Source organism: Durio zibethinus, chromosome 26, assembly GCF_047325235.1.
Source record: "Durio zibethinus cultivar Kanyao isolate XHJ-2024 chromosome 26, ASM4732523v1, whole genome shotgun sequence".
In the NCBI taxonomy this organism is placed as follows: Eukaryota; Viridiplantae; Streptophyta; class Magnoliopsida; order Malvales; family Malvaceae; genus Durio; species Durio zibethinus.
In genome coordinates this window covers 4,947,710-4,964,150 of record NC_143187.1, presented here as the reverse complement: position 1 = coordinate 4,964,150, position 16,441 = coordinate 4,947,710, and the positions used below count along the sequence as shown (strand labels likewise).

Sequence of the window (16,441 nt, the reverse complement as noted above, 5' to 3'; positions counted from 1 at the left end):
AAAACTGAATTATATTATGAATTGTGATTACACAATTTTTTTTTAATTTCTTATTTAGGAAGAAAAAGGAAACCTCTGTAATTTAAGGCCTAAAAATTGTCTATAATGTTGGGCCTACCCATTTATGCTGCTGCCTTTCCACTTTCGTCGCATCTTCCCTGAACCGTCCCAAAAATCAAGATCTCATACAAGAGCAAAACACACGCACACAAAAAAAAAACCCCAAACTTCTTCCCTAGTTTCTTCAAATTCCTCTCAAAATCTAGTCTTTCTCTGCAAATAAACAAAGAATCCAGCCATGGGAAACACCGAGAAGCTCTTGAACCAGATCATGGACCTGAAGTTCACGTCCAAATCGCTCCAACGCCAGGCGAGGAAGTGCGAAAAGGACGAGAAATCCGAGAAATTGAAGGTGAAGAAGGCGATCGAGAAAGGTAATATGGATGGAGCTCGGATCTATGCCGAGAATGCTATTCGCAAGCGTACTGAGCAGATGAACTACCTCCGGCTCGCCTCGCGACTCGATGCTGTGGTTGCCAGGCTCGATACCCAGGCTAAGATGACCACCATCAACAAGTCCATGGCCAATATCGTCAAGTCACTGGAATCTTCCTTGGCCACGGGTAATTTCTCCGTAAAAATATTACTTTTTAAATCCTTTTTCCTCTCTCTTTTTGGTGGCTATTGGGAATGCTAATAATTTTTAGGGGGAATTAATAACTAGGAAAGTTTAGTGTTGAATTGAAGGAGAACCAAAAAAAAAATTTTTTTTGGGGGGAATTTTAGGGTAAATTATCCCAAAGTAAAAATATTGTGGAGGTGTTAGCTTAAAGTAAAATTCTTTCATTTGTTTTTGTAATTTTTATTGTATTGTTTTTTCCCTATACTGTAAATTAATTTGGATGTGAACATGGTCAAATTTGAGGGGATTTTTTTTCTTTTTATGTTGCAGGCAATCTGCAGAAAATGTCAGAGACAATGGATCAATTCGAGAAGCAGTTTGTGAACATGGAGGTCCAGGCAGAATTTATGGAGAGTGCTATGGCTGGCTCTACTTCATTGTCCACACCAGAGGGTGAGGTCAACAGCTTGATGCAGCAAGTGGCTGATGATTATGGGTTGGAGGTCTCTGTCGGGTTACCGCAGCCAGCATCTCATGCTGTCTCAACCAAGACACAGGAGAAGGTTGATGAGGACGACTTGTCAAGGCGGCTTGCAGAGCTTAAGGCTAGAGGTTAAGAAAATGGTGGAATCCATTTGAATGAGCTTGTGATATATAATAACACTATGATATTTGGGATTATAACTGCTGCTTGAAGATCTTATTCTATGTATAAATTTGATTGAATTGGGTTTTACTTTCTGACGTTATATGACGTGTGTGTTTCATTTAAATGAGCTGATGCCTTTAGTGTGAATTTTAACCGTAAATTTTCTCCAAAATCCCTGTAAGAATGTGGTATGTAGGATGATTGGGTCTCTGTGAATGCATTGGTAGAGAGGTTGCCAGGTTGGTGTTGTTGTCAATGTTTGAGATCATGATGTTTGAGCTTAATCCTATGGTTAAAGAAGGTATTTATGCTTGTGAGGGTTGATAAGTGGTTCAACCAAGTGAATGGATTAGGTAAATGCTGTTGAACATAAGCATTTAGGATCACCATTATTTGGTTGGCTGATTGTCTTTCATCTAATATGTTTTTGCTTAATGTAGAAATGTGGTCTCTAGTGTTATGCTGATGTTTATTGGCATCAATTTAAGATCTTCCCTTCTCCTAGGATTTGTGACCTTAAGGTTTTTTTTTTTGGCCAATGTGACCTTGAGGTTTGAGATCATAGAAAGAGAAACTGTGAATTTAGAAAAGACCGACACTTTCATATGGTTTTTAGTAAGTAGCTTGATAGTTGTAGGTAGATCAACTGAAAATTGACCATTGTATATGTTGATAGCATGCATAAGTAACTCGATAGTTGTGTGTTGGAGTTTCATCTGTGGAGGAAGCAGCGCTGCAACTCTGTTGAGGAAGTGTCACCTTTGCAGCTTTGTCATAGCAGCTTATCTCTTCCACTGCTTACAACTTCCTTTGAGAGTGAATGTTAGGGGATAACTGGAGAACTAATCCAACATGATGAACGAGTATCAAATTGAAGTTATGTCGAGTTTGACCAACAGCATATCCCAGCTGTTGCAAACTAGAGGAAAGGAATGATCGCTAATTTGGTAGGATGGAGGAAAAATTGGGGGCGGGGACAAATAAAGGACATATGTGAAACTTATTTTTTTTTTTACTCAAAAAAGCATATGAGATGGAAAAATAGAAGAAGAAAAAAAGAGAAGGTAAATTATAAAAATGATTGTTTTATTACTTTTCTTCACTTCCATTTTGCTTTTACTTATGAAACAATAAAAGATTTTTTCAACTCTTTTCCTATGTCCATCTTTCCTTTCTACCCCACCCACCTTCCAAAAAAAAAAAGAAGTGCAAATACCTTTGAGAAGGGATGGCAGCAGGCAGGGAGTGAGAATTTTGGCTAGCTTCACCTTTAAAAAACTTTTAACAAAGATTGAATTGAATCTCAAATTCTTGATCTGATTATTATCAAGGACGTTTCTCAGATTAGTTGGCAAGTAGTTTCCATTTAAGCTTTCTCCCAATATTATCTTGTCTTGTAAGTTGTAACCTGTCGACTAGTTATTTTTCACTTTTTTTTTTTTTTTTTTTGGGGGGGGGGGGGGGGGGAGATATTTCTTGTGCTTTAACTTTCTTCAAAAAAAGAATTATCCAGTGTGAGGTAGCCAAATTTGATTTAGTGAAGGAGAGAAATGGTATCATAATATTCAAATGTGGGACTTCCATTAAAGAGTACTGATTCCACGAACTTGGTTCTGTGAATATGGAATATGGGACATCCACTTAGTGATGTTACTCTTCTTCATTTGCCAAAGTCGATGAAACTGATCTCCCTCCTTTCCAGTCTTAACTTGAAGGGTGTATGGTTAGAGAGTTAGGATCCTTTATCGTTCTTTGCTCGTTTTCATGAAAACACAAGTTAAAAAAACTAATCCAACTCATTACTAACATCAAATACCATACCAAAGATAACAAAATTTCACAATATATAAAAAACAAGCTTGTATGATTTCAACTCTTGGGCGCTTGCAGCTATAGTTTCATTTTTTAGTGATGAACTTTGCCCCTCCATGTATGAAAGGAGCCTTTTGACTATTTCTCCTTGGCAGAGGATTTTGTGACACTACTGGTAAGCCTTCGAAACCCTTTCTGCACCTTCTGAAAGAGTTTCGGGGATTGAACACGAGATAAACGAAATCCGATTGAATCAAGATACCATCCGCTTCTTCCATTGAAACCCGCGATTCGCCCTCCCTCCACGGAGAAGGTGAAGGGAGTTCCTTCTTCAACTCCATATGGACCAAACGTTCTTTGGTTACTCTTTAAGGTGAGTGATCGAATCACAGGGCTACCGCCATGAACCACTGAACAATAATGACCACTTACACTGGTCAAGAATTCTTCTGGAAATTTTAGCTTAATCTGGAAAGTAAACCAAGCAATGGAATTTGAGTATGATTGGAACACATCAAAACAGGAAAAAAAAAAAGGTTAAGAATAGAGATATTGAGCTAACCTCAGCCGTTTTGGTTCCTCCTACACCTCCATGTTTTTCAGCTGTTACAGGCTTTCCATTCCTATCATAAATCACTCTCATGGAGTCAATGCAACGGTCGTAAACAAGAGTGATTTCTCTCACCCCATGATAGGCTCCATCGTCCCAAGCATCTCCACCATTTCCTCCCCATGGTCCTACGACCACACTCATTTTTTTCTTACTGGCCTGATCCTTGCCACTATCCTATACATGCATGTAAATTATGGAAGTCAACTACATGTTCAAAATCTAAGAACTGAACAAAATACCAGGGAAATGTAAACACTATATGTATATTATTGGAATGAGAGAAAGAAAGTTATTTAGCATTTCTCACCATATCAACCAGCAGAAGTTGGAAGATCGGATGCTGAATTCAGAATAAAAGATGAGCTTTGCTCTTCTCCTTAAACTAAGGAACCGTCTAGTTTTTTTGGGGTATTGGCAATACTAAGAGTGGAAAGTGGTTCTAATATAGACAGAAACTGGAATCAGATACCATTTGCTCCTTCAGAGGATTGGGATTTACGCCATAGCTTTTCCCTCTGCTTTTTCTTTCATCAGAAAACATTTCAACAAATATATATATTTTTTATTTATTCGGTTGCAATAATAGCAATCCAGCTGTCTGTTGCTGCCAATATGATACCAATCATCACAGTAAATTCCTAAGAGATTAAAATAAAGCACCTGTGGTAGGTATTGGAGTTTCTGTTTAACAAAAACATGTAATGGGTTCACAACCAAAAAAGTACAGACCCAATGATAAAAATTCAGTAACAATACCAATACAATAAAAAAAAAAAAAAAACCCTCCAAACTCTAGTCTGATCATATTCAATTAAACATTAGTCTATTCCTGACTAACATGTTTCCGGGATTTCCAAGTTAATTTGAAACAATTGATTTTGAACATAGATCGAGATGACCTCAACCAAGCAATCCATTCAGACGTATCTTTGTTATTGACAAGGTTCTCAGTTTTGACATATTCCAGAAAGTGCCGCCAGCATTTAGTACCGGGAATATTGTATGTGCAGCAGCTGGGCTCCTTCTCTCTGCCTATTAGTCTCTTACGTACTAGCTGTAACTCAGGAAAAACAGAAGTGTACGGTTAAAATAGGTTCCCATTTCTCAGAAAAAAACGTTATTAAATACATGAGTGCATACACATAGAAACCTTCGGCTGCAAAGCCATACCTTGGGGAGATTGCTTCTGGAAATTGACAATGATGATAATGTCTCTGGATGCCATGTTCGTAAAATATCATCCAACAGATCCTCAAGAGCTACTGATGACTTGACCACGTCAAGTTTGAGATCATAGACACGCGGAAGAAAAATTCCCTTTGGTTTTTCATAAACGACAATATTCTTGATAAACAATGACAAGCAAAATAGAAGAAATTTGTGAGGATGCTAGATGTGGATAGTAACACATTTATTCCTTCATAAAAATAGCAAAAAAGTAAAGTCCAAAAGGAAGATACCTTATTGGAGCGGGCCATGAGTTTCAATCCTCTAGAGTAATCAAACCTCTCAAGAAATGCTTGCAATTTAGCAAACCAAGGAGTATGATCATCTCCTTTGTGGAATCTAGTATTAACTTCTGGTCTTGATGGTTTAAAATAAAGCTTAGCTTCTTTTAAACTTGTAGGATTCAAGGAAGAAAAGGGCATCTTATCACCCTTGTACTCGAATGAAAGAAGGTTTGGGGTATCAATATCTGCCTCCTCTAGCTGCTTGCATTCTCTTAAAATAAGTGTCTTAAGCTTAAAACTTGAAATTATAATATTTTCCAAGGCATTACACTTGCTTAGAACCAATTTCTCAAGGACAAGGAAACAAGAGAGATGTTTTTGAAACAACTCATCCTTCAGTTTAGCATCCTCTAATGTCAAATTCTTAAGGGTGTTGCATGTGGACAACTCAATTTTGCAAGGCAAATATTTCTTCCCAAGATACCAAAATGTTTCAAGATTTGATGCTTGAAGGTTAACCTCCCGCAGCCCAGAGCAAGTGTGCAAATCAACCCTTTTAAGTTTAGGAAGATTGGGAACCTTAAAAGTTTTTAATCCAATAGGGTAGATGAGTCTAAAATCCTCAAGCAGAGGGCAGCTACGGATCAGATTCTCAATCATCCATTCATTGACATAGAGTTTTACAAGGCAAACTTTTTGCAGATTAGAAAGTTTTAGATTATTACAAGGTCGCAACTTACACCCATAAACCCTTAATGCAGTTATTGTGTTGGCAGCAAATACACATTGAGGTAATCTGTAGCATCCATGCAAATACCCAGGGACATGGAGTTCTAACTCTTTGATATTGTATTTTAGCGCCAAATCAATCCACTTATCCATACAAGTAGTCAGTTCAGAATTATAGTGAGTCATATGAAGCACAAATTTCTGTATACTCCTATCTTTTAGCTCCACATGTCTTTGCAGAGTGTTATCAACATAATTTCGAAACATCTCCACATTCTTGATTTTCTGAATTTGTTCTTCAGAAAGCGTTTCTAAACGTCTCACTTGTCCATGGAATTTCCGTTGATCAAAGACTAAATTTGAGAAAGAAACCCACATATCTCTCCATCTCTTTGACAAGATACTCGTTCTAGCTGCATCTTTTTTACAACGCAGGAAACTGATGATGTGATGGATAATATGTTCAGACAATTGTGAGATATAATCCACCCTATCAACTTTTTGTTCCATGATCTTGGTTTCCTTACTGATTCCCTTCCTTCTAGACTTAGAACTGCCATTAATGATGTTTAAATCCTCTCTCTTTCGTTTTGTTTTAACACCTGGTTCTCGGGACATCTGATCAGCAAATTCTATTCTCTCATTCACCGTGATGTACTTTTCTCTTTCCTTCATGACGGTTACTTACTCAGAGGTTTCTGTAGACAGATTCTCTTTAAAATCAATACGATCCACTATTTAGGAATCTATTCATTTTGTCATACATTTCATAAAGGGGTTTCTCCTCCATTTAGGACAATAATGGGATTGAAGGAACCAAAATTAACCAAAATAAAACAAGAGGATATAAGAAGCAATGGACAAATATATTTCTATGTAAAGGAAGGGAAAACTTTTACACGTAAGGAACCTTAAGTTCCTGTAAAAACATCACAAATTATTACAATTCTCTGAGAGCCTATTTTCAGAGGTTAAACCAAAATGCCATAATCAAAGTCCCAGAGTGAGGAAAATTCAAGTTCACTTGCATATTAGTTCTACAATAAAACTAAAGTCACTTTGCTAAAATTTGCTTTTCTAACATCTCATCTACTATAATACTGTATATTTATAATTTATATAATTGAGAATTTTCAGATTGCAACCTGAATTCTATTAAAGCTGGTGAATGAGAATTCTAATACTGCTACATGACTTTGTATTCATAATAATGAATGACATACATAACTATTTTTTAATCAAAACACAAAAAAAGAAAATAAAGGGTTCTTGATCAAATTCATCAGCCTTAAGAAATCTGACAAAAAAAGGGACTTTCAAGCTTGTTTGGTCTTAACCGGGTAAAAGGGTCATGTTTTTCTAATCTGGGTTTCACACAATTTCGATTCTAAAGTCTAAATTTTAAACTTTCTTTTAACATGGTTTCTCGGGAACCAAACAGGTAACATACAAAGAAAAAGGAAGTGTGGAAGGGAGGAAAACATACCTCGCTAAGCAGAGGCTTTGAAGAACACTGCCGCCAAGCTTCAAAGCGAGAGATAAAAAGAGTAAATAAAGTGCCAAAGCGATGGCCCTTATATATAACGATTCATGCATGGTTGCTTGGGCCCAATATTTTCACCTTAAAATGGTTGGTAGAGCCTAAAATTAAAGCCTTGGGCTTAGCAAAAGTAAATGGCCAAATAAATAAATAAGTTATTAGTCAAAGATTAATCAATTAAATAAATTGAATTGTTTGGGTTAATAATTAAACCCTCCATCTTATATTATTTAAAGAATATTTTAAAGCTAAAATATAAAAAAAATTTAAAATTTAACATTTTATTTAAATAAATATTTATATTTTAATTATGTTCAAATAAAATTTTATTCTTTAATTTATATTCAACTATGTTTTTAATTTAAACAAAAATATTAATTTTGTTAAAATTTTATTTAAATATAAATTAAAGGACAAGGCTTATAATGGATACAAATTAAAATTTAAAATAAATAATATAGATTTTATCTAAGTAAAAAATAAATTTTAAGGATTTTTTATTATTTTAACTTTATTTTAAAGATTTAAATATTGAAAACTTTATATTGAATCTTTCTTGAGTATGACAATAAAATATATTCAGATATTCAAATGCAAGTATGCAACAGTATCTTTTTTTTTTTTTTGAGTTTTATCTTAAATTACCTCGAAATTTCAGTACATTTTAGTGCTGAGGATTTCCCAGGAACCAAAATTCCTTAATAATTATCAGCAAAAAACATCAAGAACCCACCTTTCGTTTAGCTAAAGATTCTCTTCTTTGTCCTAAAACTTCATGCTTTAAACTTGTTTTCATAGAAAAACAAGCATGAGTTTCTCCAAGTTGGTCTCTTTGTTTTTGATATTGCATCTGCTTAATCCAACAGTTGTTTTGTCATCTTCTTCTTTGAGCTCGTCAAATGGGTTGTCCGAAATCCCCAAGAAGTTCCTTGATTTTGCTAAAAGACAGGAGCTTGTTGATTGGATGGTGGGCATTAGGAGGAAGATACATGAGAATCCTGAATTGGGATATGAGGAATTTGAGACAAGTAAGCTGATCAGACAAGAACTGGATAAAATGGGTATTCCTTATAAATACCCAGTTTCAGTTACTGGTGTTGTTGGCTTTGTTGGGACTGGTAAACCTCCTTTTGTTGCAATAAGGGCAGATATGGATGCTTTTTCTATGCAGGTTTGAATAATTTCTTTTTTTCATATCTTTTTGGATTCATTTGAAATTCTGGTTTTTGAAAGTTAGTCTTGTCTCAAGCTAAATCTGCAAAGATGAGGCTTAATTATTGAATAGTTGAGTGATTTTATTGATTTGTTTTACTTTCACTAAAAGTTTGACGTATAGGGATTGATCTTAATATTTCAATTCTAGGCACTGTATGACTTTAGCATGTTGAATTTGTTCTTTTGGTTTTCCAATTGTGCTAATATGAAATTTGGTTTTCGTAAACCAGGATGATTTTAGTTGAATTCTGGCATGCAGATTGTGTTTGATGATCAGAAAGATGTTTGCTTTCCATTTTTCTTCTTCAACTTTGTATCGTATGAAGAAAGGAATCAGCTGTGAACTTCTATTAATGGCCTGTTAAAATGTGTAGGAACTGGTCGAGTGGGAGCACAAGAGTAAACATCCGGGGAAAATGCATGCCTGCGGGCATGATGCTCATGTTTCAATGCTTCTTGGTGCTGCAAAAATACTAAAAGAGCATCTTGAAGAGTTAAAGGTGTGTCACATCAATTTTCTCTTGCTAATTTCATATTTGCTACACCCAAACTTTATGTTTTATAGTTTGTTTATGACTGAATTACTGCTGGCCTGATTAGGATTTGCATAGTAAGGGTGCTAAGTACAATTTCACTTGAGCAAATTTGATGCTAATTTGAGTATCTGCATCCAATTCTGTGGTGCCTGTAGCTTGTTTTTTAGGCCTTGCTGGTAGTTCCGGCGGTTCTTTTCCTTCCATAACATAAATCATATTAATTAGAAGTGTTTTAGCATTTCAAAATTGCTAATTTCACCTTTTAAAATATGATATGAAGGAAATGATAATGAATACATTTGTTTATCAAATGCCATTCTATGCTTCTCTGGCAGAGAGTACTATTTTTTGAACCTCAAAACTAAAGAGATTATCAATTATCACTGCACCTGGGATGCTCTGCTCATAGAATTTTTTAACTGAAGCAATCTACTTAGTTGGAAAATCATTGGGTGGAATCATGAAGACATTACCAAGCATCATGGAACAAATATTTCTATAAAAGTATTTTTTTTTGTTAGTTTTTCTAGGAAAAAAATAATAGTGTTTAATGTTTCATTGATATTGGACATGCGGAACTAGGGAGCAACAATTTTGCTCTTTAATTGGAGATTTATTATTTTTGTAATGGAGAAAAGGATAATGAATGTAAAATTGCCTTATGAGAGGGGATTATTGTGTGGATGGAAAAAGTTTCTTCAAAGTCAAAATTGGGTTTCTTCTCTTCTTAAGTTGTTTGCATTGCTAGTACAGTTTTTCTCATGGAGACCTAGACTTTTTTCTTGGCTTGCTGTCATGTTATGTGATAACTTACTTTCTGGTAAGGTAATAAAGGATTGTTTATCAATTTATCTGGTAAATCAGCTGCCATGCCAACTTACCTGTTGGGTTTTTAGCATAGGTACTAGTTTTAAGGCATATACTGTGTCTGTGATAGTGTAATGTATCATGGAACATCAGTATAAGTTTTATTGGATATGATTGATGGAATCTCCTAGTATGAATTTTTCTCTGCTATGATAATTGAGGTAGAGGAGGAGCATGCAGTAAAGTTCAGAAGTGAGGGAATGCCATAAAGCACAATGTGTTGATATATAATAGGAATATAGAATTGTTTCAAAATCTGATTGTTTCAGCAAGATAACTCTCTGACTAGTTTTCGTGATCTTGTAACCATTTTTAGGTACTAAAACAAAATCTGATTGTTGGATACTTTTTGTTCGTTGTGGATGTTTGTTAGAAACTTTATTCCTTGTTATGACTGACAATAGATAAACCCCTAAACTGTTATGACTGACAATAGATAAACCCCTAAACTGAAACTCTGTCTAGTGAAAAACTTCTCACATAACTGAAGAAAGACAGCAGAACATCTAGCCTATGTCAATCTAGACTGTGATTCTGCAGCCAGGACCAGTTCTCCTATTGTTATTCATATTGTCCTTTGAAAGTTTTTAACTGTGTTAGGCTGTTAGCTTCCTTTTTTTCCTTATGGATGCTTGATGCTGTTCCGTTTTATTTCCTAATCAGGGTACAGTTGTTCTTGTTTTCCAACCAGCTGAGGAAGGAGGTGGAGGGGCAAAGAAGATGCTAGATGAAGGTGTGTTAGAGGATGTTGATGCAATCTTTGGGCTGCATGTTGCACCAGATCAACCTATTGGTACAGTGGCCTCCAGGTCCGGTCCTTTACTGGCTGGTAGTGGCTTCTTTGATGCTGTAATAAGCGGAAAAGGAGGCCATGCAGCCATTCCTCAGCATTCAATAGACCCAATTTTGGCAGCCTCTAATGTTGTTGTTAGCCTACAACATCTTGTTTCACGTGAAGCTGATCCACTGGATTCCCAGGTACATTTCTTCCTTCCATTACTTCTTGCATTCTATCCTTTGCTTCCTGTGCATATTAGGAAATGATTTGGCTATCTTTCTAAGCCTTTTTTTAATGCTGTTATTGGCTGCAACAATTTACTTTGATTTGAGTAATTGTAGTTATCAGGCAACAAGTTGCTACAATGTTCTTGTGAATGAATGGTCTTGTTTGCCATCCGTCAAGAAAGCTCTGAGAAATTATGTTGTGCACTTGCATTTACATTTTGAAGGGTTGTTGGTGTTGTGGTGCATTTAAACTGCTTGATTAAGAAAATTTAGCAATGGTTTTATGTAGATTTTGTTAATAGCCTGTTATGTTTCTTTATATAGAACCTGAAATTACTAAACCCCTATGAACCTGTCCCTAAAACTACTGCTTGGGGAACAGAAACAAGGCCTGAAGGTGCGAATAATGTTAAAGCAGAACACTGAGGGAGCAAAAGCAGCTTTAAACTCCTGATCCATTGATGAGAGGAGGAACTCTCTAGGTTCAACAAGTTCTTAAATTCCCTCTAAATTAAAAATGCAAAGAGAGATATTCTAAAATTTTGGTTTCCCTTTGACAATTCAATTTCAAACATGTTATATTTATTAAAATATCATTCTAAGAAAAGTCCGCTTTGGATCTTATGTATCCTTATTCGGAAAATTAACTTATAATTTGTAATCTAGTGAAAGTTCGATTACTTTTCTTAGGTTTTCTTTACTCTGCCGTATTTACTTTATGATGTTTTAGTCATCCTTCCACTCCATTAATATTCATCACAAAAACTTTTTCCTTCTATTTACATATTTTCCCTGGCTCAACATACCAAAAAACTATGTGCTTCTTGTGATACTCTGTGATCTACTTTAACAAAGCATTTCCTTGTAGGTGCTGACTGTTGCAAAATTTCAAGGAGGTGGTGCTTTCAATGTCATTCCTGATTCCGTTACAATTGGTGGGACCTTCCGAGCATTTTCAAAAGAAAGTTTATTGCAACTTAAACAGCGGATTGAGGAGGTACATAAATTAGATATTTTGAATAATTTTGCAAATCATTGAGCAATTTTTAAACTACACAAAATAAAATAAAGTACTCCAGCATTAAATGAAAAACCTTGTGAACAACTAAATGTTTTGGAAGAGGTTCATATATTGTTTTTTCGTAGATTTCCTGCATTTTGAAGGTAGTACTAATCAAATATGTTTATAATTTTACAATCCCAAAAATCTGATTTGCTCAAATGACAGGTTATCAAAGGGCAAGCTGCTGTTCAGAGGTGCAGTGCGACTGTTGATTTCTACGAAAACAAGAAACCGGTACCCCTTTTTCCTCCAACCATAAATAATAAGGACTTGCACGAGCTGTTCCAGAAAGTTGCAGGGGATATGCTTGGCACTGACAAAATTAAAGACATGCAACCACAGATGGGATCTGAGGATTTTTCATTTTTCCAAGAGGCAATTCCTGGGTATTTCTTCTTCCTTGGAATGCAAAATGAGGACAGTCCACCACTCAAATATTTTCGTTCACCCTACTTTATGATCAATGAAGATGTTCTTCCTTATGGAGCTGCACTTCATGCATCATTGGCCGCTAGGTATCTCCTTGCAGCAGAGCCAAAAAATCATTCGCCATTGGAAAATTCCCATGATGAACTGTGAAGAATCTTGACCGTCCTTACTGGGGTTGGCACTTAATAGTGCTGCTGCTGCTGTAGATACAACCTTGTTTTAGTTGAACATATCAAACTTATGCTTCAAGTTCATTAATCAAAGTGTCCGAAATAACAATTTACAATGTCCTTTAACTATTTGTTCTTTCTTTTCCCCCTTCCTTTGGAGGTTTTTGCTATAATGCTAGGGGCTATGTTACCTTCGAGACTATTTCCTTCATCCCGTCCACTTCAATACTTCAATCCATCGCCATAAAGTTTTATTTATTTATTTATTTATAAAAGGGGTTGTAGTTTGAAAAAGTTGTATGAATAAATTGAATTAAACTTATCATTACAAGTTTAGTCCTTTATGATTGGCTAATTCAAATTTTCAATATTCAATTCTAAATAAGATTGATCATTGATGTTCTAACAACCCCACCCTTCCAAAATAGAAAAAAAAAAATTAAATGCATATCTGTATTCAAGTTAATTAGTTTCCTGAGTTAGTCAATGAAAATAATTTTTTTTGTTCACATTTTTCGTGGGGTTTTTATATTGTGACTTGTCGTGCAGACTCATATGAAATTAGTTTTTCTTTTATAGATTTTTTGAGTAATTCTTTTTTAGGGTAAATATATGCCTTATCATATAAATTTTTAATTAATCGGACTATCATATAGCAAATGCTAAGATGATATTGTGATTTTTTTTTTTTGTACATTTATGCCATTGAAAGAAAATTCATTTCACTTGTTCTTTTATTTGGTTTTGAGTGATATTTCCACAAATTAAATATATCCCAAGTTATTTTTATTTATTTTAATCCCAAAGAGCATTTTATAATTTTGGGTATGTAAAATTTGAAAAATAAATGGTATAGAGGTTATATCAAATATCAATGGACGGTGTGAACTTCAATAGTTTTTACTATTTTTTAAGAAATAAATGCATGCATGTGTAATTAAAAACAATATGATCATAATTTATTGAAATTAAAAAGAAAATTCCTATCACTTGTTCAACAATTCTAATAATTTCTTTTGTCCAACGAAACTCAATATTGCTTACCCCCCAACTTCTTTGAACAGCTAGGGTGACTGCTTACTATAACTGCTTAATCTTGGCAAATTATAAATACGGATGGTGCACTTTATCAGAAATTAAGGGATTATTTAGCTTGGAAATTTATCCAACTAAAATGTTTGAAGTCAAATATATATATATATATATATATATATATATTATATAGGTAGTAATGTGTATGATCGGTCCTGACTTTTTTTTTTTTTGTGGGTTACATGTTTTTGCAATTGATGAGAACTTTGAAGATGCCATTGAGATGGAAAATCATGGTCCAAGTCAGAAAATTTTAGGCATTTGACTATGACAATATCAATTGACTAGGAAAAACTTGCACAACTAATTAATATATTGCTTATGTATTTGCTTAGACAACAACGTCAAGATGCCAATGGGTCTAATCCACGTGGTGGGTCCAACCTTTTTTCAGATCCGAGAACTTTATGCATGGAGCTACATTTATTTAGACAACAACATTTAAGAAAAGAAAAAACTAAACTAAACCACAGGAGGTTAATAATCTTGAAGAAAACCATATCAAATTAGATTGCTTGTTTATATAGACAATAATAATTCAAATTAAAAAATTTTGAAAATAAATTAATTAAAATACTGTTGACTTTGCGAATGTGGTTTTTTGATCGATTTTTTCAGTTTCATAACCATAAATTTCCCTATAAATTAAAGGAATTCGTATTGGTCTCCAATCTCCACATTTCACAGATACTTAAGCTTTAATTTAGATTTTTAAATATGGCAACTAGGACTAACTTTTCCATGTTATTTCTGGTTGTTTCAGGCATAGTTATGGTGATGTTGTGGGTCCTCCCAGCCAAGGCCGATGGTGAACTTAGAGAAACCAACATGACTGTCTACTTTCAGGACTACTCAGGCGGTCCTAACGCCAGTAGCCTTCCAATGGTAGGCTTTCCTGGCAAGATCTGGTCTGTCACCGACTTTGGAACACTCCTTGTGACAGATGACCGCATGACAGAAGGTCCGGAACTCACATCAGCCACAATTGGACGTGGGCAAGGTATATCCGTCACAGGTTTGGATGGCCAGAACGCTTATGTGTCCTTTTCAATTGTCTTCACCAACGAGGCCTACAACGGTAGCACCATAGAGGTACAAGGTAATAGCAACCAATTCAAGGCCGTCAGAGAATATGGTGTGGTTTCCGGAACGGGCAAATTCCGATATGCCAGGGGCTATGTTACCGTCGAGACTATTTCCTACGACCGGTCTACTTATTACGCACTTCTCCGCGTCAATGTTTCAGTCCGTCACTACTAGTTTAATGCTCTATGATCTTGTGATTTTTGTCAACGAACATTAAATTACCGTCCATTTTTGTCCGGATTTTGATATTGTGCCTTGTCTCTTTGTGTTGTCTTGCAAGTTAAAGTTTTACTTTTCGACTTTATATCTTTGTAATTGTATCCCGCCCTTCTTATGAGCATAAATTTTTAATCATTAAATACAATATCTTAATTATATGTTAAAAATACTTTTAACCAATGACCGGTTAGTTCAAAATTGTTACATAAAGTCCTTCAATAACATATTGTTGACGTCACATCCGGATAATGACAGTTAAGTCATCAGTGTGAACTATGCTTTTGTTTTCCCAAATCCAAATCCAAGATAATGTATGTAAGGATTGTGTCAACCGATTGATTTAAAAAAGCAAAAAAAAAAAAAATAATTTTCAGTATATATATGTTTTATGTTAATCGATTCAGTATTTTAGGCAAAGTTGTGACCTATGTTTATGATGGTGATATTCAAATTGAAAGAACATAGGAAAATAATTACTCAGATTTTGATCGCAACTTCTTTGGAATTTAAAGAAGTGGGAATGGATCCAAATGTTTGTCGAGGTGAAGCTTACTCTTGACAAGGTTGTTGAAATCTTGAAAGAAATTGGTATTCTTCAGGTTGTCCGAATCAGGAAACTGATCCAATTCCAGACCTAAGAATGAAGGCAAGGTGTTTAAATTCAAATATTACCAACCGTTTAATCGAGGAGATGGACACTTAATTTAATTGATATTATTTGTTTTAATTTGAAGGTTTTAAAATTATATTTCATGAAATTTGTTTTATAAATATGGATTTAGATATATATATATGTAGTTTAATAAATCTTCATTATTTTTTTTATGTAAGATTAAAATATCATAATTTTTTTTTATTAAAACTTAATGTTTCAATCAAACGTAATACAAAATACATATAAAATCATAAAATCAGTATCATACGAGATATTGAAATTTTATAAGTGACTCTTATCGTACGATATTTAATTCTTATGATTTTATAAGTGATTTTTATAATGTAGCACTTAATTTTCATTTAATTGGTAACCATTGTAATATTATTTCTGAAAATATGTACTTAGCTTATGAGATATTATCTATTTTGACTCGAAAATTTTATGATTTTATTTTACCAAATGATAATCCACAAATATAAATTTAAATCTCTACATACATAACATAACAAATAGATTTTCATAATTTTTTAATGTAAGATTAAAGTGTTACACTCAAACTTTTAATTTACCATGCATAGCATTCGATGATTGTAAAATGATGATGAAAGAAATGGCATTCAGCAATTGTATGGGATGAAACAAATGATATGATGAATTGTATAAAAAATAAAAGAGAAAAAAATCG

General features: G+C 34.4%; 5 protein-coding genes across 6 annotated transcripts; 3 read left to right on the top strand and 2 right to left on the bottom strand.

The window, feature by feature from the left end:
• The first annotated feature begins 1 nt into the window (after position 1).
• LOC111274596 (ESCRT-related protein CHMP1B-like) lies at positions 2–1,395 on the top strand. Its single transcript, XM_022859352.2, has 2 exons — positions 2–623; positions 953–1,395. Exons 1-2 carry the CDS (start codon positions 299–301, stop codon positions 1,237–1,239), a joined length of 612 nt encoding a protein of 203 aa, XP_022715087.1. The 5' UTR covers positions 2–298; the 3' UTR covers positions 1,240–1,395.
• Positions 1,396–3,048: 1,653 nt separating this feature from the next.
• On the bottom strand, positions 3,049–7,398 carry LOC149511257 (Mannose-binding lectin superfamily protein). 2 transcript variants are annotated; one of them, XM_022859351.2, is made up of 3 exons: positions 7,363–7,398; positions 3,646–3,870; positions 3,049–3,551 (listed from the first exon to the last, which is right to left on the bottom strand). In XM_022859351.2, the coding sequence occupies exons 2-3, from the start codon at positions 3,835–3,837 to the stop codon at positions 3,222–3,224; spliced, it is 522 nt and encodes a 173-aa protein (XP_022715086.1). In that variant the 5' UTR covers positions 3,838–3,870; positions 7,363–7,398; the 3' UTR covers positions 3,049–3,221. The 2 variants fall into 2 exon arrangements, with proteins under 2 accessions (XP_022715086.1, XP_022715085.1); XM_022859350.2 differs by lacking the exon at positions 7,363–7,398 and adding an exon at positions 4,004–4,213.
• LOC111274595 (uncharacterized) lies at positions 4,343–7,381 on the bottom strand. Its single transcript, XM_089755597.1, has 3 exons — positions 5,157–7,381; positions 4,867–5,040; positions 4,343–4,750 (listed from the first exon to the last, which is right to left on the bottom strand). Exons 1-3 carry the CDS (start codon positions 6,549–6,551, stop codon positions 4,520–4,522), a joined length of 1,800 nt encoding a protein of 599 aa, XP_089611723.1. The 5' UTR covers positions 6,552–7,381; the 3' UTR covers positions 4,343–4,519.
• Positions 7,399–7,974: 576 nt separating the features above from the next.
• On the top strand, positions 7,975–12,912 carry LOC111274594 (IAA-amino acid hydrolase ILR1-like 4). Its single transcript, XM_022859348.2, has 5 exons — positions 7,975–8,587; positions 9,006–9,131; positions 10,698–11,012; positions 11,908–12,036; positions 12,268–12,912. Exons 1-5 carry the CDS (start codon positions 8,225–8,227, stop codon positions 12,679–12,681), a joined length of 1,347 nt encoding a protein of 448 aa, XP_022715083.1. The 5' UTR covers positions 7,975–8,224; the 3' UTR covers positions 12,682–12,912.
• A 1,419-nt stretch (positions 12,913–14,331) lies between these two features.
• On the top strand, positions 14,332–15,395 carry LOC111318602 (dirigent protein 22-like). Its single transcript, XM_022921478.2, has one exon. It carries the CDS (start codon positions 14,511–14,513, stop codon positions 15,051–15,053), a length of 543 nt encoding a protein of 180 aa, XP_022777213.2. The 5' UTR covers positions 14,332–14,510; the 3' UTR covers positions 15,054–15,395.
• Positions 15,396–16,441: the final 1,046 nt, after the last annotated feature.

Bases quoted from the DNA above. Each gene is read 5' to 3' on its own strand.
- LOC111318602 (XM_022921478.2), top strand. From the start codon at position 14,511: ATGGCAACTAGGACTAACTTTTCCATGTTATTTCTGGTTGTTTCAGGC.
- LOC111274596 (XM_022859352.2), top strand. From the start codon at position 299: ATGGGAAACACCGAGAAGCTCTTGAACCAGATCATGGACCTGAAGTTC. The intron at 624-952 runs GTAATTTCTCCG...TTTATGTTGCAG, and splicing joins GGAATCTTCCTTGGCCACGG to GCAATCTGCAGAAAATGTCA.
- LOC111274595 (XM_089755597.1), bottom strand. From the start codon at position 6,551: ATGAAGGAAAGAGAAAAGTACATCACGGTGAATGAGAGAATAGAATTT. The intron at 5,041-5,156 runs GTATCTTCCTTT...TTGTTTATCAAG, and splicing joins TCATGGCCCGCTCCAATAAG to AATATTGTCGTTTATGAAAA. The intron at 4,751-4,866 runs GTATGGCTTTGC...CCTGAGTTACAG, and splicing joins CCAGAAGCAATCTCCCCAAG to CTAGTACGTAAGAGACTAAT.
- LOC111274594 (XM_022859348.2), top strand. From the start codon at position 8,225: ATGAGTTTCTCCAAGTTGGTCTCTTTGTTTTTGATATTGCATCTGCTT. The intron at 9,132-10,697 runs GTGTGTCACATC...TTTCCTAATCAG, and splicing joins AGCATCTTGAAGAGTTAAAG to GGTACAGTTGTTCTTGTTTT. The intron at 11,013-11,907 runs GTACATTTCTTC...ATTTCCTTGTAG, and splicing joins CTGATCCACTGGATTCCCAG to GTGCTGACTGTTGCAAAATT.
- LOC149511257 (XM_022859350.2), bottom strand. The intron at 3,552-3,645 runs GTTAGCTCAATA...TTTACTTTCCAG, and splicing joins GAGGAACCAAAACGGCTGAG to ATTAAGCTAAAATTTCCAGA.